This window comes from Coregonus clupeaformis, chromosome 11 (assembly GCF_020615455.1).
Source record: "Coregonus clupeaformis isolate EN_2021a chromosome 11, ASM2061545v1, whole genome shotgun sequence".
NCBI classification, from domain to species: Eukaryota; Metazoa; Chordata; class Actinopteri; order Salmoniformes; family Salmonidae; genus Coregonus; species Coregonus clupeaformis.
Window position 1 is genome coordinate 2,550,426 of NC_059202.1, and position 22,869 is coordinate 2,573,294.

A 22,869-nucleotide genomic window follows, 5' to 3' on the forward strand; every position below is an offset into this window, starting at 1 on the left:
CTCAGCACATTTAAGGAACTTGACCAAAAACTGTTATTTTCTTGGTATTTTATTACTTTGACAGAACATTTCCTAAAAGTTCAAACATGGTAACATTTAGTTTCAATTTTGGTAATGTTCTAGGAACGTTCTCCAACTGGTTTGACATTGGGAATGTTCTAAAATAGCTCAGAGAATGTTAAGAAACATAATTCTTCTGTGGGAATTTCAGTACTTCAGCATAATGTTTCCTACAGGTTTCCTCATGGTTCTTTTTAAATTCACGTTCTCAAATTGTTCCAAGAAAGTTAAGAAAACTTTCCATAGAAACCACAAGAAAACATCCAGAGAACGTTCTAAGAATGTTATTTAAAAATATACATTCTGTTCACAGAACTTTAAGAAAACTTTCCATAAAAACCACAAGAAAACTTTAGCAATATTCAGAGAATGTTCTGAGAACGATATTTAAAAACATATACATTCCGTTCTCAACATTTCTCTGTCGTCTATCTTATTAAGTGTGTTCAGGTGTGTTGGCCGCTCCCACTAAGTGGCCACACCTGATCTTAATGAGTGCTTGTTTCCTTGGAAACGGGGTCTGTTTGAATAGACTAAAATTAGCAGCTTTGTATGTGTAACAAAACATGGCATGCTAGCTCCATCCTGGTGGTGCAGTGGACTAATTCCATGGATAATGACCAGAAGATTATAGGTTCAAAACGTACAAGTGTCGTGTCACAATAAGCATATGTTTGCATGATTAATACCTAAGGAAATTAATTTCCATGTGTCCTATCTATGCTTGGAGTTCAAACAAGATAACACAAAATAAGATAGCAGTGTTATTAAAATATTTAAGGAAGTTATTCAAAAACCTCCAAATAACATATAATTTATATTCTCAGAGCATTAATAAAATGGAAAACTTTTAAGGAACCAGAGTAAAAGGTTCTCAGAACCTCCCTGCAACCTAAAAATAAACATTCCCAGAACATGCAACATTTTCATTTCTGTTCTCAGAATGTTTAAAAAACTCTATTACTCCTATTATTCCCACAGAGCGTTATTTCTTAACGTTCTCTGAACTATTTGAGAACATTCCCAATGTCAAACCAGTTGGAGAACGTTCCTAGAACATTACCAACATTTTAATTAAATGTAACCATGTTTGAACTTTTAGGAAACATTCTGTTAAAGTAATAAAATATCAAGAAAATAAAAAATGTTGGTCAAGTTTCTTAAATGTGATTAGAATGTTCCAAAGCCAAGCAACTATCCTGCACCATTCCCAGAAAGTTGTGGGAATGTTGTATGTAAATAAACTATAGGACAAACATGCTCTCAGCAAACACTAAGAAAAATATGGTTCTCAGAACGTTATGTGCTAGCTGGGTTGTGTGCGGACAACTGTCTCATGACCAGCAGCAGCTGACAGAGGAAGTTATCTCTGATTTCTAAACGTAAAAAATTGTACGGGACGGGAGTGATTTTTATCGGGTACGGGACAGGAATGTTCCAGGGTTATCGAACTATTGCGGGATCAGATCAGGACAGTACGGGGAAACATTTGACAGGACAAGTGGGGACAGGAATACATTTTCACTCCAGTGTCATCCTGTTTCCACTAGTTACCACAGCCACAACGTCAAAATTGGGTATATCGAAAAATGTATGAAAACAAAAATAAGCTTGTTGGTCTTAATTTAGGGTTAGCTATAAGGTTAGCCGTGTGGTTAGGTTTAAAAACACATTTTAAGACGATAAATGGGTGGGGTTTATGACTTTGTGGCTGTGGTATGAAAAAATGTATGCACTCAGTAACTGTAAGTCGCTCTGGATAAGAGCGTCTGCTAAATGACTAAAATGTAAATGTAAATGGTAACTAGTTACGACCGTGTCAACGTCACCTGCTTACACTGTGTAATGACAAGTGTTTGTTGTAGAAAATAAATAGGCATATGTTGACATTTTTGCTACAGAGGCAGTTGAGATGTTATGAATTTGTAGTTATGAATCATGAAAGTCGATTTTATGTTTTTTGGGGGGGAGGCTGTCCTTTTTTTAGTTTGAGCAGCCCCCAAAGGTCTGTTGCACGGCCCTGCTTTCGCACGTGATGTAACGGATCCTCTCTATGTTCACACACACACACCTTTACCTCAACTCAATGCTGGATAGAAAAAGACTAGTATGCCTACATATTAACGGTCCTTTAGTTCAGTCCCTCCCACTAATTATACGGTACTTGTCACAATAGCATTGCGTACATATCCATTGTCTGAACTAAACTTTCTCGGTGACTCACAACACCCATTCAAATTTCGGGTAGGAAACAATTGGACACGCACTCATGAAATCTTTCCGAGGCATTACACATGTCTCTGAGCTTTGTCATGTGAAAAGGAACAGAATGAACAGTATGAACAGTGGCCGAGACTAGTGCCGGGAGTTGGCTCCACTTTTTTGTTTCACAAGGCGGTCGGATTGGCATGAACAACCCGAAGCGCAGCACCCCAAAGTCGTCGCTACAGCGCCAGCGCAGCGGAGGAGCCATTGCGAAATAGAGAGGAAACACAGCTGGATTTGCTCTTCTTCAGTCGACTCCTTTTTAACTTTTGTCATGTGAGTAATTTGTTGTTATTTAGCCTATCATTGGGTGATGATAATTGTAGCCTAGATAATGTAGTTTATAATGTTTTTCCCACTGTAATCACCTCGTGGGTGTGCGGGGTTTCTCTTCTGAAATCCGCACACGGCGACAACGCTAAAGAGCTCATAGGTCTGTAATTGTTTTTATTGTTGGGAATTCTGATGTGTTTATGAAACAATCCTACCTGATTTGATTGAATATCACTTTACATGGCCTGGAGGGGCCCAATGTAAACGTCTAAATGGAGTATTGGAAAGTTGGATCAGGTGTTTGTGTCGTTCTTTGTTTCCCACGCGATAAACTGTCAATGGATGACACTGAACTGATACAATGTTGCAGTGTAGTGCAGCATCACTGTTCTACTGTATTCAATAATACAATATTTGGGTTGTTTTAAGTAGACTTTAAACCCCATAGCTATCGGCAATGACGAAGGTAAGACTACAGTTTTTTTTTTTTTTTTACAGGCAACGATAGCTACAGATTGTACGCCAAGATTTTTGGTATCCATTACTGGGCATTACAGGATAGGTACTGTTTGGCGTAGCACAGTACATTTTCGACCAACTTTAACTTCGCGATAGTATAGTATCTATGTTCTCGATTCGGCCAAACATGTACACTATATATACAAAAGGATGTGGACACCCTTCAAATTAGTGGATTCAGCTATTTCAGCCACACCTGTTGCTGACAGGTGTATAAAATCGAGCACACAGCCATGCAATCTCCATAGACAAACATTGGCAGTAGAATGGCCCATACTGAAGAGCTCATTGACTTTGAAAGTGGCACCACCGTAGGATGCCACCTTTCCAAAAAGTAAGTTAGTCAAATTTCTGCCCTGCTAGAGCTGCTCCGGTCAACTGTAAGTGCTGTTATTGTGAAGTGGAAACGTCTACAACAACGTCTCAGCCACTCTCACAGAACGGAACCGCCGGGTGCTGAAGTGCTTAGCGCATAAAAATCATCTGTCCTCTGTTGCAACACTCACAACGGAGTTCCAAACTGCCTCTGGAAACAACGTCAACACAATAACTGTTCTTCTGGAAACGCATTCTCTGGAGTGATGAATCACGCTTCACCATTTGGCAGTCCGACGGACAAATATGGGTTTGGCGGATGCCAGGAGAATGCTACCTGCCCCAATGCATAGTGCCAACTGGAAAGTTTAGTGGAGGAATAATGGTCTGGGGCTGTTTTTCATGGTTCGGGCTAGGCCCCTTAGTTCCAGTGAAGGGAAATCTTAACGCTACAGCATACAATGACATTCTAGACGAATCTGTGCTTCCAACTTTGTGGCTACAGTTTGGGGAAGGCCCTTTCCTGTTTCAGCATGACAATGACCCCATGCACAAAGCGAGGTCCATACCAGAAATGGTTTGTCGAGATCAGTGTGGAAGAACTTGACTGGGCTGCACAGAGCCCTGACCTCAACCCCATCGAACATCTTTGGGTTGAATTGGAACGCCAGGCTTAAACGCCCAACATCAGTGCCCGACCTCACCAATGCTCTTGTGGCTGAATGGAAGCAAGTCCCCGTAGCAATGTTCCAACATCTAGTGGAAAAACCTTCCCAGAAGAGTTGAGGCTCTTATAACAGCAAAGGGGGGACCAACGCCATATTAATGTCCATGATTTTGGAATGAGATGTTTGACCATGTAGTGTATCACATTATCTGGTGTGCAATCTGTAGCTAAGGCAACAGTAGTCTTGGAGCTTGTTAGAGACGGGGCCTACTTTCTGTACATTATGAACACCAACTGTAAGCTAACTTCCCCTGCCCCCACCCTCTGTTGACAAAACATGTGATAAGTATGCAGCTCACAAATCCATAATTTCACTGTTTCACAACGTGGTCTGAACTCTGAACAAAAAAGATTGACTTGACTGCACGCCCAGACTGCTTTGTGTTTAACTTGTAGGCTATTGTATTAGACCTACCTAATACAGATATTTTGTTTATTTCCCAGAAACGTGTCTGAAACGTGGTTGCTTGCTGCTAAACTGCCAGTGGAATGCACCTGGATGATCTGACCCCAACACACCTGGTAAAAACAAGGACCAACGGACCAACGTTTTTCTGACATAATTAGGTCTACAATGCCATCTTGGTCAAGATGTCTACTCTGAAACAGGTTATAGTGCACGAGGATGGCCAGGACACTGAGAAAAGTTTGGACTGGAGTTACATTCAGTGGCTAGAGAATGAGAATGAGGCTGTGACGGGGGTGACCAATGTTGAGACGCAAACGGTCTCAAAACTCACCGAAGATAAGGAGACGCAGACCAGCAACCCCTTTATCATGCATATAGATTTGGCCAGAACGCACTCCAAACTGAAACACGAGACCGACGGCTTGCTCACCCAGTTTGACCGACAAGCCCTGGCTCGTATCTCCACATCCCCTACCTTGAGGAGGATGAGGAGCACGCGACGTCCGCAGGTGGACTTCCGGGACCCGATGAGGATGAACAGCACACAAGAGGAGTCGGGTACGGAAGAGACACCATCCCTTTTGAGTCCCCTCTCCCCAATACACAGGCACAAGTCTCCGCTGGCGGCCTGCCCACCTCCCGATGGAGAGAACCACCACGATAATCAGCCCAATTCATCTGCAGACCTGGGGAAAAGCAGATCACATAGATCAAATACTTTTGACAATGGTATCACTTGCACGAGACAAGAATCTCTGTGCGCACGTAGTGTGCAAAGTGTTAGTAAAGACTTTGAATTTCCTGATAATAGCGATGATCAGGTGAGTTTAATGTTATAATCACCAAAATGATTCAATTGCACATGAATTGCAGCCGTATGCCACACTGTGGCTTTATAATGAGTTTTTATCTGAGCCTTGTAAATCAGATGGCCAGTAGCTCCTCCACCACATTCCTCCTGGGTAGTAGCCCTCTCATTCTCCCTGGCCTCCTGTGGTGGCTGCTCACAATGCCAGCTTTTGACAGCAAATGAATCAGCAGTTACACTGACAGCTCAGCGTAGCCCCACCACCCAGCAAGCCTCAGTCTTTCACTCACACACACACACACACACAGGCCTCCTATTCACCACCGTCAGCAATCATCCAATAATAGATAGAAGAAGATATTGGGTGGGGGGTGGGGGGTGGGGGGTGGGGGGGGATCTATTCATTGGGCTCCCAGCATTCAACCTGGGCCATTCTCAATAGAGCCCCGACATTCTCTGCAGATATTAGAGGGCTATTCTAATTCAAACGACCACATGAAAAACACTTGTTTGTAAGAGATATAGCCATGTTATGTAGGACCAGGAGGCCTGTGTAATGTTGATTTGTGTTATGTACACTGCATGAGTTTGTGCACCTTTCAAATCACACCCAAGGCTCTAAAATCATAATTGAACCCAAATGAATCTTAGTCCTGGACTAAAAAGCACGTTCAATGGAGATTCTCTGTTTTGAAAGTTCTTCTTAGTCCAAGACTATGGTTAATCTGTGTCCAAGAAACCGATCCCTAATGTTTAGATAGATGTACTGTACTATCGTTCACGGTCTGTGTTTGCTCTTTCACATTAGTATCTGCTGTATAACAAGCCATGTTCAACATATAATTATCCTAACCAATGCTCTTTCGTCTCTTTTTACAGGACAAGGAGGCTTGCCATAATAGGTAAGTGTGTTGCCTGCAACTCCACAGAGTGATTTGAATGTTACAGTGAGGGGAAAAAAGTATTTGATCCCCTGTTGATTTTGTACGTTTGCCCACTGACAAAGACATGATCAGTCTATAATTTTAATGGTAGGTTTATTTGAACAGTGAGAGACAGAATAACAACAAAAAAATCCAGAAAAATGCATGTCAAAAATGTTATAAATTGATTTGCATTTTAATGAGGAAAATAAGTATTTGACCCCTCTGCAAAACATGACTTAGTACTTGGTGGCATAACCCTTGTTGGCAATCACAGAGGTCAGACGTTTCTTGTAGTTGGCCACCAGGTTTGCACACATCTCAGGAGGGATTTTGTTCCACTCCTCTTTGCAGATCTTCTCCAAGTCATTAAGGTTTCGAGGCTGACATTTGGCAACTCAAACCTTCAGCTCCCTCCACAGATTTTCAATGGGATTAAGGTCTGGAGGCTGGCTTGAGCCACTCCTTTGTTTTGCCTTGGCCATTGTCATGCTGGAATACCCATCCACAACCCATTTTCAATGCCCTGGCTGAGGGAAGGAGGTTCTCACCCAAGATTTGACGGTACATGGCCCCGTCCATCGTTCCTTTGATGCGGTGAAGTTGTCCTGTCCCCTTAGCAGAAAAACACCCCCAAAGCATAATGTTTCCACCTCCATGTTTGACGGTGGGGATGGTGTTCTTGGGGTCATACGCAGCATCCCTCCTCCTCCAAACACGGCGAGTTGAGTTGAAGCCAAAGAGCTCGATTTTGGTCTCATCTGACCACAACACTTTCACCCAGTTCTCCTCTGAATCATTCAGATGTTCATTGGCAAACTTCAGACGGCCCTGTATATGTGCTTTCTTGAGCAGGGGGACCTTGCGGGCGCTGCAGGATTTCAGTCCTTCACGGCGTAGTGTGTTACCAATTGTTTTCTTGGTGACTATGGTCCTAGCTGTCTTGAGATCATTGACAAGATCCTCCCGTGTAGTTCTGGGCTGATTCCTCACCGTTCTCATGATCATTGCAACTCCACGAGGTGAGATCTTGCATGGAGCCTCAGGCCGAGGGAGATTGACAGTTATTTTGTGTTTCTTCCATTTGCAAATAATCGCACCAACTGTTGTCACCTTCTCACCAAGCTGCTTGGCGATGGTCTTGTAGCCCATTCCAGCCTTGTGTAGGTCTACAATCTTGTCCCTGACATCCTTGGAGAGCTCTTTGGTATTGGCCATGGTGGAGAGTTTGGAATCTGATTGATTGCTTCTGTGGACAGGTGTCTTTTATACAGGTAACAAACTGAGATTAGGAGCACTCCCTTTAAGAGTGTGCTCCTAATCTCAGCTCGTTACCTGTATAAAAGACACCTGGGAGACAGAAATCTTTCTGATTGAGAGGGGGGTCAAATACTTATTTCCCTCATTAAAATGCAAATCAATTAATAACATTTTCGACATGTGTTTTTCTGGATTTTTTTGTTGTTATTCTGTCTCTCACTGTTCAAATAAACCTACCATTAAAATTATAGACTGATCATTTCTTTGTCAGTGGGCAAACGTACAAAATCAGCAGGGGATCAAATACTTTTTTCTCTCACTGTATGTGTCCCCACTTGGCTTAGCCAAAAACTACCACAATGCCTGTACATTATTTCATGGCAGGAGGGGAATTTGCCTATAACCGATTAGCTCTGAACTACAGTTGAAGTCGGAAGTTTACATACACCTTAGCCAAATACATTTAAACTCAGTTTTTCACAATTCCTGACATTTAATCCTAGTAAAAATTCCCTGTCTTAGGTCAGTTAGGATCACCACTTTATTTTAAGAATGTGAAATGTCAGAATAATAGTAGAGTGATTTATTTCATCACATTCCCATTGGGTCAGAAGTTTACATACACTCAATTAGTATTTGGTAGCGTTGCCTTTAAATTGTTTAACTTGGGTCAAATGTGTCAGGTAGCCTTTCACAAGCTTCCCACAATAAGTTGGGTGAATTTTGGCCCATTCCTCCTGACAGAGCTGGTGTAACTGAGTCAGGTTTGCAGGCCTCCTTGCTCGCACACGCTTTTTCAGTTCTGCCCACACATTTTCTATAGGATTGAGGTCAGGGCTTTGTGATGGCCACTCCAATACCTTGACATTGTTGTCCTTAAGCCATTTTGCCACAACTTTGGAAGTATGCTTGGGGTCGTTGTCCATTTGGAAGACCCATTTGCGACCAAGCTTTAACTTCCTGACTGATGTCTTGAGATGTTGCTTCAATATATCCACATAATTTTCCTTCCTCATGATGCCATCTATTTTGTGAAGTGCACCAGGCCCTCCTGCAGCAAAGCACACCCACAGCATGATGCTGCCACCCCCGTGCTTCACGGTTGGGATGGTGTTCTTCGGCTTGCAAGCCTTCCCCTTTTTCCTCCAAACATAACGGATGGTCATTATGGCCAAACAGTTCTAATTTTGTTTCATCAGACCAGAGGACATTTCTCCAAAAAGTACGATCTTTGTCCCCATGTGCAGTTGCAAACCGTAGTCTGGCTTTTTTATGGCGGTTTTGGAGCAGTGGCTTCTTCCTTGCTGAGCGGCCTTTCAGGTTATGTCGATATAGGACTAGATTTGCTGTGGATATAGATACTTTTGTACCTGTGTCCTCCAGCATCTTCACAAGGTCCTTTGCTGTTCTGGATTGATTTGCACTTTTCGCACCAAAGTACGTTCATCTCTAGGAGACAGAACGCGTCTCCTTCCTGAGCGGTATGACGGCTGCGTGGTCCCATGGTGTTTATACTTGTTGAGGTCTACACATTTTTTTCTGAGATCTTGGCTGATTTCTTTTGATTTTCCTATGATGTCAAGCAAAGAGGCACGGAGTTTGAAGGTAGGCCTTGAAATACATCCACAGGTACACCTCCAATTGACTCAAATGATGTCAATTAGCCTTATCAGAAGCTTCTAAAGCCATGACATTATTTTCTGGAATTTTCCAAGCTGTTTAAAGGCACAGTCAACTTAGTGTATGTAAACTTCTGAACCATTGGAATTGTGATACAGTGAATTATAAGTGAAATAATCTGTCTGTAAACAATTGTTGGAAAAATTATTTGTGTCATGCACAAAGTAGATATCCTAACCAACTTGTGGAGTGGTTGAAAAACTAGTTTTAATTACATTTAACATTTTACATTTTAGTCATTTAGCAGACGCTCTTATCCAGAGCGACTTACAGGAGCAATTAGGGTTAAGTGCCTTGCTCAAGGGCACATTTACGTCATTTAGCAGACGCTCTTATCCAGAGTGACTTACAAATTGGTCATTCACCCTATAGCCAGTGGGAAAACCACTTTTTTTTTTTTTTTTTGGGGGGTAGAAGGATTACTTTATCCTATCCCAGGTATTCCTTAAAGAGGTGGGGTTTCAAATGTCTCCGGAAGGTGGTGAGTGACTCCGCTGTCCTGGCGTCGTGAGGGAGCTTGTTCCACCATTGGGGTGCCAGAGCAGCGAACAGTTTTGACTGGGCTGAGCGGGAACTATGCTTCCGCAGAGGAAGGGAGCCAGCAGGCCAGAGGTGGATGAACGCAATGCCCTCGTTTGGGTGTAGGGACTGATCAGAGCCCGAAGGTACGGAGGTGCCGTTCCCCTCACTGCTCCATAGGCAAGCACCATGGTCTTGTAACGGATGCGAGCTTCAACTGGAAGCCAGTGGAGTGTGCGGAGGAGGGGGGTGACGTGAGAGAACTTGGGAAGGTTGAACACCAGACGGGCTGCGGCATTCTGGATGAGTTGTAGGGGTTTAATGGCACAGGCAGGGAGGCCAGCCAACAGCGAGTTGCAGTAATCCAGACGGGAGATGACAAGTGCCTGGATTAGGACCTGTGCCGCTTCCTGTGTAAGGCAGGGTCGTACTCTCCGAATGTTGTAGAGCATGAACCTGCAGGATCGGGTCACCGCCTTGATGTTAGCGGAGAACGACAGGGTGTTGTCCAGGGTCACGCCAAGGCTCTTCGCACTCTGGGAGGAGGACACAACGGAGTTGTCAACCGTGATGGCGAGATCATGGAACGGGCAGTCCTTCCCCGGGAGGAAGAGCAGCTCCGTCTTGCCAGGGTTCAGCTTGAGGTGGTGATCCGTCATCCATACTGATATGTCTGCCAGACATGCAGAGATGCGATTCGCCACCTGGTTATCAGAAGGGGGGAAAGGAGAAGATTAGTTGTGTATCGTCAGCGTAGAAATGATAGGAGAGGCCATGTGAGGATATGACAGAGCCAAGTGACTTGGTGTATAGGGAGAATAGGAGAGGGCCTAGAACTGAGCCCTGGGGGACACCAGTGGTGAGAGCACGTGGTGCGGAGACAGCTTCTCGCCACGCCACTTGGTAGGAGCGACCGGTCAGGTAGGACGCAATCCAGGAGTGAGCCGCGCCGGAGATGCCCAGCTCGGAGAGGGTGGAGAGGAGGATCTGATGGTTCACAGTATCAAAGGCAGCAGACAGGTCTAGAAGGACAAGAGCAGAGGAGAGAGAGTTAGCTCTAGCAGTGCGGAGAGCCTCCGTGACACAGAGAAGAGCAGTCTCAGTTGAATGACCAGTCCTGAAACCTGACTGGTTTGGATCAAGAAGGTCATTCTGAGAGAGATAGCAAGAGAGTTGGCTAAAGACGGCACGCTCAATAGTTTTGGAAAGAAAAGAAAGAAGGGATACTGGTCTGTAGTTGTTGACATCAGTGGGATCGAGTGTTGGTTTTTTTGAGAAGGGGTGCAACTCTCGCTCTCTTGAAGACGGAAGGGACATGGCCAGCGGTCAAGGATGAGTTGATCAGCGAGGTGAGGTAGGGGAGAAGGTCACCGGAGATGGTCTGGAGAAGAGAGGAGGGGATGGGGTCAAGCGGGCAGGTTGTTGGGCGGCCTGCAGTCACAAGTCGCAGGATTTTATCTGGAGAGAGAGGGAGAAAGAAGTCAAAGCATAGGGTAGGGCAGTGTGAGTAGGACCAGCAGTGTCATTAGACTTAACAAACGAGGATCGGATGTCGTCAACCTTCTTTTCAAAGTGGTTGACGAAGTCATCCACAGAGAGAGAGGAGGGGGGGGTGGGGGGAGGATTCAGCAGGGAGGAAAATGTGGCAAAGAGCTTCCTAGGGTTAGAGGCAGATGCTTGGAATTTAGAGTGGTAGAAAGTGGCCTTAGCAGCAGAAACAGATGAAGAAAATGTAAAGAGGAGGGAGTGAAAAGATGCCAGGTCGGCAGGGAGTTTAGTTTTCTTCCATTTCCGCTCCGCTGCCCGGAGCTCTGTTCTGTGAGCTCGCAATGAGTCATCAAGCCACGGAGCTGGAGGGGAGGACCGAGCCGGCCGGGAGGATAGGGGACACAGAGTCAAAGGATGCAGAAAGGGAGGAGAGGAGGGTTGAGGAGGCAGAATCAGGAGATTGGAGGGAGAAGGATTGAGCAGAGGGAAGAGATGATAGGATGGAAGAGGAGAGAGTAGTGGGAGAGAGAGAGCGAAGGTTGCGGCGGCGCGTTACCATCTGTGTAGGGGCAGAGTGAGTAGTGTTGGAGGAGAGCGAGAGAGAAAAGGAAACAAAGTAGTGGTCGGAGACATGGAGGGGAGTTGCAGTGAGATTAGTAGAAGAGCAGCATCTAGTAAAGATGAGGTCAAGCGTATTGCCTGCCTTGTGAGTAGGGGGGGGGACGGTGAGAGGGTGAGGTCAAAAGAGGAGAGGAGTGGAAAGAAGGAGGCAGAGAGAAATTAGTCAAATGTGGACGTAGGGAGGTTGAAATCCCCCAAAACTGTGAGGGGTGAGCCATCCTCAGGAAAGGAACTGAGTGTATGTGTATGTAAACTTCCGACTTCAACTGTATGTCACAGAGTTACGAAACCAGGATCGTATTCATTAGGCACCAAACTGAAAAAAACCGGACTGTTTTCCGTTGCAAAATGTTTTGCTACGGTGTGCCCTAATGAATATGACCTAGCATGAATGGGATAAATACATTCAACCACTGAAAACCCTCCTATTTGCTGGCCAACAGATTTTCTTGTGGAGTTTTCATTCAATAGGGGTTTTACTACATTTATCTTAAGCCATCCCTTTAAACCTTTAATTGGAATTTTGTCAACAGACACAAAGCAAATAAAATTGTATTTGTCACATGCTTTGTAAACAACAGGTGTAGACTAACAGTGAAATCCTTACTTACGGGCCGTTCCCAACAATGCAGAGAAAAAAATATAGAAATAATAGAAAAATAATAACACAAGGAATAAATACACAATGAGTAACGATAACTTGTCTATATACACAGGGTACCGAGTCGATGTGCAGGGGTATGAGGTAATTGAGGTAGATATGTGTATATATACTGTACGTAGGGAAAGTGACTAGGCTACAGGATAGATGATAAACAGTAGCATCAGCGTATGTGAAGAGTTAGTGCATAAAGGGTCAATCCAGATAGTCCGGGTAGCTATTGGTTAACTATTTAAGTAACTATTTAGCAGTCTAATGGCTTGGGGGTAGAAGCAGTTTGGGTCCTGTTGGTTCCAGACCTGGTCACTAGAATACATTGAGAGAATGGGTTCACAATATTAGGGATCAATGAATGAAAGCCATCTAAATAAATGCATATTTGTCTCAGTTTCAACACCAACTGGTAGATACTCTGATTTTTTTAGATTATTTAGACAAAGTTTAGGGTTAGGAAAGTATCTATGAATCATAAACAACTGGTTTGGAGAGCCTTTATGCACAAAAATGCAGTGGTTCGACTAATCCATATTCAAGTTCAATCCATTAAATATTGGAAGGTGAAAAAAGTGTACAGTAGTGGTTGAACAATAGGCTAGTCCAATAACTCTTCCATAATCCTCACTAATCATGGAACTGTAATGACAACGGTCCAGACGTCGTGAACTCTGCTCCAGGTTTAAACTGCTACGTGTGGTCTGAATTCTATAATGATTCAAATACGCTACGTTATTGTACAACGTTAGCCTAATATGATCCACTATTGCTAGCGACCCTCAGGAACAACTACACAGACATGAGAAAGAAGGGTAAACTAAATGGAATTATGTAAAATGTAGGCTACATATTAAAGGAAATGAACACTGAAGTGACAGTTATATATATGTGGGTATTACTGACGGTGGCTCCCGATAGTGGCTAATATTTAACATGATACAAATTGTTAAATAAAACTGAGGTAAGCCTGGGCATAATAATTAAAACATTCTAAAGCGCATAAATCAACTCTATGTTCGGCGCTACAGAAGCCTATAGTTTGGGTCTCCAAATTCCATCCCCGCAAATTATGAGGGCATACAATTAAAATGTTGAATAACGGCACAGCTATTTATAGCCTACTTTACTGTGGAAAAGGGGCCGCAACACATGTCAAGTTATGATTTTCTGTTTGCTTCCAAATGACTGTTCTTATCATATCAATTTATAAATTACAGTGCATTGAGAATGCTGTTATTTCTATTGGAAAAAAGAAAGTAGATGCTTTTTCCACTTGGAACTGGCAGGTTCGCTCAACCTTATTCAACTGTTTCCCTGTGCGTAAAGGTGGTGGAATTCTTAGGGAATTAAGTCAAGGTCAGAATACGGTGTAGACACACCTCCGCCACGCATCTTTCTTTGATCTCCACCCCAAATGTGTAACTTGGTGGCACTGGCAATTTCCCCCTGCTTAAGTTCAAGGTCAGAATACGCGTAGAGAGAAAAGTACATAAAAAGTACCATTTACTTGTGCGTAACTGTGGTCTGAATTTCCCCCTAATCGCTGCCAAATATGAGTCTAACATGTATTGACTCATGGGGTTCAATACTTTTGCCATGAATAATTTTATTTTTGTATGATTTATTTTGTCTAGAACTTTTAGGGAAAAAATGACAATTAAATACTTTCTACCATAGCAAACTACATAACTAATGCATAAGATGTCAACAACACATCAATTCCTTAAAGGTGCGATGCAGTTAAAAACAAGATTTTCCTGTTAAAAAAAGAAGATATTTCCATCAAAAAAAAAGTTTAAAAAACACTTTAAAATTGTGAAAATGATGATGCCCTTTTTGTGTAAGAGGTGTAAAAAAAGAAAGAAAAAAAGCTGGAATTTCATGATGTCACAATATGACCAATGACTGTTCATCTGGGTATGGGGTGGGTGCTAGACCATCCTATCAGCCAATCAGAGCTGTGTATGTCAATATAGTAATATTTGTTTCCTAACGCCTACATGATCAGACTGAGCATTTCACGGGCCAAAGGAGGCTCAGGGAAATAAATGATAAAATTTTTATTTTTAAGTTATTTTCATAAACACACACAATGATTTATTAGACATACAGTGATGATTTAAAAATACAATTACAAAGACTGCATGGGGGCTTTAATTGGCAGTCTTTAATTCATTAATTCTGCTTGATTTGAATTGATCATTTGGGTATTTACCTTCTGTGTTTACCTTCAGTTTACCCTTAACAACAACACGCGAGAGCTAGGATGACCTGTTAGACACTACTTGATGTAACCAAGCTGGTTAGGACAATGAGGCCCACCACTTGCTCATTTGACCCTATCCCCACTTCCCTTGTCAAGACCTGCTTACCTGCTCTGGAGCCTTTCTTCACAGAAATTAACAAGTCCCTCATCACTGGTTGTGTCCCTCCTCAGCTCAAACTGTCCGCAGTCACACCAGTACTTAAAAAGCCTGGATCTGACCATGACAACCGCCAGAACTACAGGCCTATTTCCAACCTGTCCTTCCTGAGGAAGGTCCTCGAACATGCTGTTTCTAGCCAACTCCAAAACCTTCTGGCCAATCACAACCTACTTGAGCCCTTCCAGTCGGGTTTCAGAGCTAGACACAGTACCGAGACTGCCCTGGTAAGGGTAACCAATGACCTCCTCATGAATACTGACTGGGGCTGCCAGCATCCTCATACTGCTGTACCTCAGTGCAGCATTCGGCACGGTCAGCCGAATGTCGCTGGACCGCATGGAGAAGCTCCTGGGCCTGTCAGACACTGTCCTGGACTGGCCATCGGTCCTAGTAGGTCAGACACAGTTGTGGTCCGACAGGGGGTCCCTCAAGGCTCAGTCCTGGGGCCACTATTGATTTGTATCTACATGCTGGCACTGGGAAACATCTTGAGGAAACAAGGACTGGGCTTTCACTTTCATGCTGATGACACTCAGCTGTATGTCTCCACAAACACTGACACTGCCAGTGCCACTGCACTCCTGTGCACTTCTGGTCAGCTGCCTACAGGACATCAAAGCGTGGATGCAGTTGAGTTTCCTGCAGTTAAACTGCAAAAAGACAGAGGTCGTCCTGATTGACACGCGCACCATCATACACAACATCAGCAGCTACAGCCTCAATATTGATGATGTCAAGGTCCTCCCCTCCAGTGAGGTTCACAACCTGGGTGTGATATTTGACAGTCAGCTCTCATTTGAGGCCCACATCAAAATTGTGACCAGTCTAATTTTTCAATCTACGGAACATTGCCAGGTTACGACCTATGCTATCACACCCTGCAGCTGAGCGACTCATCCACTCCTTTATTTCATCCCGTTTGGACTATCGTAATGCCCTTTTTGTTGGCACATCTGCCAAGTGCCTAAAACAGGCTACAATATGTCCATAACTGTGCTGCACGTGTCCTCACCCACACCTCCCCCTGCGAGCACATCACTCCAGTGCTGTTTAACCTCCACTGGCTTCCCATATGCTCACGCATAGACTACAAAATCCTGGTTCACACCTACCAAGCTATCCACAACTCTGGACCCAAGTACCGGTCTGACCTCCATTCTACCCTCCTGCCCCACACGCACCCTTCGCTCCTCCAGATCCGTCTCCCTTCAGCAGCCCCGCAGCAGACTAAAATCTATGGGTGCCAGGACTTTCAGTTGCATGGCTCCGCTGCTGTGGAACGCACTTCTAGACACTATTACGGCCGCAGAGTCTCTGTCCTCCTTTAAGGCACAGCTCAAGACTGTGCTGTTCAGAAAAGCTTTCAAGGACATCTGCTAATTCTGTTCCCATGTCCTCCGGATCTGGCGACACCTGTATATAGTTTTGTTTGTGTTTTATATTCTGGATTGTTTATTATAATTTTTGAGCACCTTGGGGGTAACAACAGTTCTTTACATATTAAACGTATTATTATTTCTATCCACCCATATTATGGAGGCAAATCCTGCCACTGTTCCATACAGTAGACTCTAGTTCTCATGCTTTTATGTTAATATTTATCACAAACCCTCATTCGCTTGCTTGTTCACAGTGCAGTGAGTACACATGGTATTTCAATAATGTAGAAATGCCAAAAGGAATTCAGTTGTTTCCGGTTAAACAGTCTTCTTGGCAGTCTGTTGACCCCATTATGTTGATTAATGTACCTCCATTTATTACACCATTACTCATTGTCATTATTACAACGGTATTATGCTGTACCTCACTGACATGCTCTATTCCTCACGTTGTATTACACCTCACTTATTATGCCATTACTCACTGTTATACCTTTTTATATGATGATATACCTAATTTTGACATACTGTATACCTCACACCTAAAATACTGTTAGTCACACTAGTTAGAAAGTCCTTGGTTACTATTGGGCCTTATTGGTCAGTTTTGTATAGAAACTGTCCTTTATTGGTCAGAATGTTCTACAAACTTTCTCCCTCTTCATACCCTGATCTCTTCCTGTTCCCCCAGACTGCAGGAGAGGAGGCGGAGTTCTGTGGTGGTCAGTCTGCCCGGATTGGATGTTTCGCCGGGGGACCTGTTTGTGTCCAATGGGGCGGCAGACATACTCAACTTCTCAGGTTAACGCCAAAGCTGCTTTTCTTCACTTTATTGATACATTTTTGTCAACAGCTTGTTTTTGATTACTTTTAAGACCAGATTTTAGGCCTACAGTGTTATTTGTTATAGATATTATTTTACAGTTACCTACATAGAGATCCTATTAAATTACTATTTAATATTAGGAATTAGTTAGGAAATAGTATTCTAATTATATGGTTACCTAGCTATGATGTTAGTACCTGCATCAGAAGTTCACTTACACAAATATATAAGCAACATTCCTTAACTATTTTCAGATTATTGCCACATTCAGGCAAAATGATAAGGCTGTTTGCACTTAAAGCGTCATTTCCTGTAAAATCCTATCTAATTTACATTTTCTCAACAGCAGACCTATGAAGCTAGGCCTTTGTAGATAATGACAATACTGTGTTCTCCGTTTCCACAGACACCAAAAAACCCAAGTGGCCTTTCTCCATACGTGGCACGGTATGTGTGCTGTCTGTTTGTTGTTTTCCACCTGCTACACGCCCTAGCTAGCCTGCCCTGCCACCAGTCAGTCTAGTTGTTTGTGGTTTGTTTGCTAGTGCGTTGAAGCTGCCAGTGTGCTCAGGCAAGCTGCAATGGAATTAAGGATATTGTTCTCTGACCCACTTTTAATCAAAGCATATTAATGAATACACTTTCTTCCCCTCTGTTCTCATGGCCTCCTGAGATTTCATAATGTGTCAACACACTGAGCCAAACCAATTCAATCCAAATCAATTCATATTAAAGGTGTTTGACCAGACTGATAGATAGATGGGCAAATATATGAACAAAACACTATTTGTGTGTACTGTAGTTCACTGTTCCACTGTTCACTTCCATAAGTGCATGACCGTGCACACAAGCGGGCACACACACACACACGCTCGTACTCATACACATACGCTCGTACTCATACACACACAGATACATACACACATTCACTCTTACTATACACACACACACATTCCCACTTAGACAAACAGACACTCATATCTATAGTAAAAAGAAAACGGATTGATTGTTCAAGTAATGTTTGACCTGTATTTGTTCCTCTCAGACTAAAGGGAAAACAACACGCACTTCATCTGATATTGAGAAATGTCTATTGAAGGAACGGATTCAAGACTGGAGGGACACAGACTTCCAGAAGTACAAGGTGAGGAAAGGCATATGAACACCAGAGCTGAAGAAGCCCTTTTCCCTCCTAGCTGTGTAATGTCTAATTGTTACATGTCTGCATTTGTAACTTGGGACCCAGTCATAATTGAGTCAGTGCTCCTAAGAATTACTATAGGAACAAGGAAGCCCATGAAACCTATAAATGACACATTGGAAGGGAACAAGACTTTATTGTTGGCCTACGCACATGACAACCATACATTTATAAACTTTATCTAGACAGCAGACGATAATAGAGTTACAGCATTGAGGATAGTAACAAGACAGGTTACAGAATGCTGTCGCCTTGTACTTATGACCGCACCGGCACAGCCGTGTTAAAACCACAATGAATCAGCCCCCCCGTGTATTATGGTTTTAGTATTATTCAAATAACATATATCCAACCATCCATCTGTCTTATCATTCCCTCCATCCCCAGGACTGTTCTCTAGAGGAGTTCCTGAGGAACTGTGATTCGTCTCAGCTGATGTCTGACTGTGACCCTCAGGACTACAAGAGACAGGAAGCCATCTGGGAACTCTTCACCAGCGAGTGTGTTTACTTCCTGGATCAGCTCATGGTGCTCAAAGAGGTGACTTACTAGATATACGCCTCCACACACACACACACACACACACACACACACACACATACTTTTGAACAGGAATGGCGCCTCACCACTGCAACCAAACACCTTTGCTTTGTGTGGCTTTGTTGGGGAACTCTTTCTTCAGCTTTAGATGAAATGTTACCTCATCTCTACTATGAAATCGAATACAGCACAAACAGATCCAACCCCTCCCTTTTGTTTGTGTTTCTTTGTGTAATATCTAATATATTTCTAATGTGTTTGTGTTTTTAATGTGTTTAATTAAAAATAAATATATATATTGTGTCCTTCAGGTGTTTCTGGCCACGCTGACCAACTTGCAGATGAAGGACTGCCTGCCTGACGTGGACTCTTGGAGGCTGTTTGCCAACCTCAACGAGCTGTGTCTGGTGAGACCATAGAGCTACATACTGTATATTACATTAGGTTGGATTAGTAGGGCTGTGACGGTCATGGAATTTTGGATGGCGGTAACTGGCCAGCCGAATGACTGCAGCTCCTTAATAACCGTTTGAATACTTCTTATTTTCCTCTCCTGACTGCATGTGCTGATATAGAAATAGAATGAATAGAACGGGCCTCCCCATTCAAGTCAATGATGGCGTAATGGGACTGGCAGCCATTGCGAGTGTACCCATTGGAGCGATGCAGGAAATAAAAGCAGGAAGTGTAACCATCAATTTGTGCTATGATTTGTTGACATAAAAAATATACATTCCATTGCATGAGCCACATCAGTTTACATCATTTGAATGAACATTCTACATTACCATGGACATTTTTGCATCACAATACCAGGCAGACATTGCGAGTGTACCCATGTAATGAGTTTACCAGTCAAATTGCCAGGGTTAGAGCTTCCAAGCCGTTCTATTCATTCTATTTCTATGTGTGCTGCTGCTGCACTGTGGGGGGCGTTGCCTAGGCAACCGAAGACTTGTTTGCTACAACACCTTGCTTGTTTTAGCAAGGAGCAACAAACTTTCTTCACGTTGTTGAGTCCATTACCGCAGAAACCATTACATCTTCAGTCATCTGTTCATTCCTAAAGTATGATCTTTTTTAACCCCCTAGAGTCGATTGACACAACAGTGCGTCAATCTAAGTAACATGATAAAAAAATCCCCATCAAAATCCATCGGTTTTAAGCTAGAGATATCTGTGTTGAAAGGTGGCAGAGATAGAGTGGTGTTTGTCAGACCATGAGACATCCCGAAAATCGGTCTTCTCACGAAAACGTATGTAGCGTCCGAATGGTTTGACCTTCAAACTACTATGACCACTCTATGTAAAGAGGAGACTCACGATGGTGGTTTCCGTTTTGCTCTACGACCCCCCACAAGTGTCACGGGACTTGTCTGAAGGTGTGTGTGTATACATACATACATACAGTACCAGTCAAAAGTTTGGACACCTACTCAAGGGTTTTTCTTTATTTTTACTATTTTCTACATTGTAGAATAATAGCGAAGACATCAAAACTATAAAATAACACATATGGAATTATGTAGTAACCAAAAAAGTGTTAAACAAATCAAAATATATTTAAAATTCTTCAAAGTAGCCACCCTTTGCCTTGATGACAGCTTTGCACACTCTTGGCATTCTCTCAACCAGCTTCACCTTGAATGCTTTTTCAACAGTCTTGAAGGAGTTCCCACATATGCCGAGCACTTGTTGGCTGCTTTTCCTTCACTCTGCGGTCCGACTCATCCCAAACCATCTCAATTGGGTTGATGTCGGGGGATTGTGGTGTCCAGGTCATCTGATGCAGCACTCCATCACTCTCCTTCTTGGTAAATTAGCCCTTGCAGAGCCTGGAGTGTTGGGTCATTGTCCTGTTGAAAAACAAATGATAGTCCCACTAAGCCCAAACCAGATGGGATGGCGTATCGCTGCAGAATGCTGTGGTAGCCATGCTGGTTAAGTGTGCCTTGAATTCTAAATAAATCACAGACAGTGTCACCAGCAAAGCACCCCCACACCATAACACCACCTCCTCCATGCTTTACGGTGAGAAATACACATGCGGAGATCATCCATTCACCCACACCGCTTCTCACAAAGACACGGCGGTTGGAACCAGAAATCTCCAATTTGGACTCAAGACCAAATTACAGATTTCCACCGGTCTAATGTCCATTGCTCGTGTTTCTTGGTCCAAGTAAGTCTGTTATTCTTATTGGTGTCCTTTAGTAGTGGTTTCTTTGCAGAAATTCGACCATGAAGGCCTGATTCACACAGTCTCTTCTGAACAGTTGATGTTGAGATTTGTCTGTTACTTGAACTGTGAAGCATTTATTTGGGCTGCAATTTCTGAGGCTGGTAACTCTAATGAACTTCTCCTCTGCAGCAGAGGTAACTCTGGGTCTTCCATTCCTGTGGCGGTCCTCATGAGAGCCAGTTTCATCATAGCGCTTGATGGTTTTTGCAACTGTACTTGGAGAAACGTTCAAAGTTATTAAATGTTCCGTATTGACTGACCTTCATGTCTTAAAGTAATGATGGACTGTCATTTCTCTTTGCCTATTTGAGCTGTTCTTGCATAATATGGACTGTTACCAAATAGGGCTATCTTCTGTATATCCCCCTACCTTGTCACAACACAACTGATTGGCTCAAACACATTAAAAGGAAATAAATTCCACAAATTAACTTTTAAGAAGGCACACCTGTTAATTGAAATGCATTCCAGGTGACTACCTAATGAAGCTGGTTGAGAGAATGCCAAGAGTGTGCAAAGCTGTCATCAAGGCAAAGGGTGGCTATTTGAAGATTCTCAATTACAAAATATATTTTGAATTGTTTAACACTTTTTTGGTTGCTACATGATTCCATATGTGTTATTTTATAGTTTTGATGTCTTCACTATTATTCTACAATGTAAAAAGAAAGAAAAACCCTTGAATGAGGAGGTGTGTCCAAACTTTTGACTGGTACTATATATATATATATATTACACACACAGTGGGGAGAACAAGTATTTGATACACTGCCGATTTTGCAGGTTTTCCTACTTACAAAGCATGTAGAGGTCTGTAATTTTTATCATAGGTACACTTCAACTGTGAGAGACGGAATCTAAAACAAAAATCCAGAAAATCACATTGTATGATTTTTAAGTAATTAATTTGCATTTTATTGCATGACATAAGTATTTGATACATCAGAAAAGCAGAACTTAATATTTGGTACAGAAACCTTTGTTTGCAATTACAGAGATCATACGTTTCCTGTAGGTCTTGACCAAGTTTGCACACACTGCAGCAGGAATTGTGGCCCACTCCTCCATACAGACCTTCTCCAGATCCTTTAGGTTTCGGGGCTGTCGCTGGGCAATACGGACTTTCAGCTCCCTCAAGATTTTCTATTGGGTTCAGGTCTGGAGACTGGCTAGGCCACTCCAGGACCTTGAGATGCTTCTTACGGAGCCACTCCTTAGTTGCCCTGGCTGTGTGTTTCGGGTCGTTGTCATGCTGGAAGACCCAGCCACGACCCATCTTCAATGCTCTTACTGAGGGAAGGAGGTTGTTGGCCCATCCATCCTCCGCTCAATACGGTGCAGTCGTCCTGTCCCCTTTGCAGAAAAGCATCCCCAAAGAATGATGTTTCCACCTCCATGCTTCACGGTTGGGATGGTGTTCTTGGGGTTGTACTCATCCTTCTTCTTCCTCCAAACACGGCGAGTGGAGTTTAGACCAAAAAGCTCTATTTTTGTCTCATCAGACTACATGACCTTCTCCCATTCCTCCTCTGGATCATCCAGATGGTCATTGGCAAACTTCAGACGGGCCTGGACATGCGCTGGCTTGAGCAGGGGGACCTTGCGTGCGCTGCAGGATTTTAATCCATGACGGCGTAGTGTGTTACTAATGGTTTTCTTTGAGACTGTGGTCCCAGCTCTCTTCAGGTCATTGACCAGGTCCTGCCGTGTAGTTCTGGGCTGATCCCTCACCT

The 22,869-nt window shown here is 43.3% G+C and overlaps 1 protein-coding gene across 2 annotated transcripts in view; it reads left to right on the top strand.

The window, feature by feature from the left end:
- The first annotated feature begins 2,150 nt into the window (after positions 1-2,150).
- Positions 2,151-22,869, top strand: part of LOC121577001 (pleckstrin homology domain-containing family G member 7) — a 37,373-nt gene continuing 16,654 nt past the window's right edge. The window contains exons 1-8 of one of the 2 annotated variants that reach the window (XM_041890677.2): positions 2,151-2,601; positions 4,604-5,389; positions 6,256-6,278; positions 17,019-17,128; positions 17,560-17,600; positions 18,199-18,297; positions 18,742-18,894; positions 19,206-19,301. In XM_041890677.2, the coding sequence (XP_041746611.1) occupies positions 4,751-5,389; positions 6,256-6,278; positions 17,019-17,128; positions 17,560-17,600; positions 18,199-18,297; positions 18,742-18,894; positions 19,206-19,301 (1,161 nt within the window). In that variant the 5' untranslated portion in view covers positions 2,151-2,601; positions 4,604-4,750. The remainder of the gene's footprint in view (positions 2,602-4,603; positions 5,390-6,255; positions 6,279-17,018; positions 17,129-17,559; positions 17,601-18,198; positions 18,298-18,741; positions 18,895-19,205; positions 19,302-22,869) is intronic. The other variant, XM_041890676.2, reaches the window with a different exon arrangement.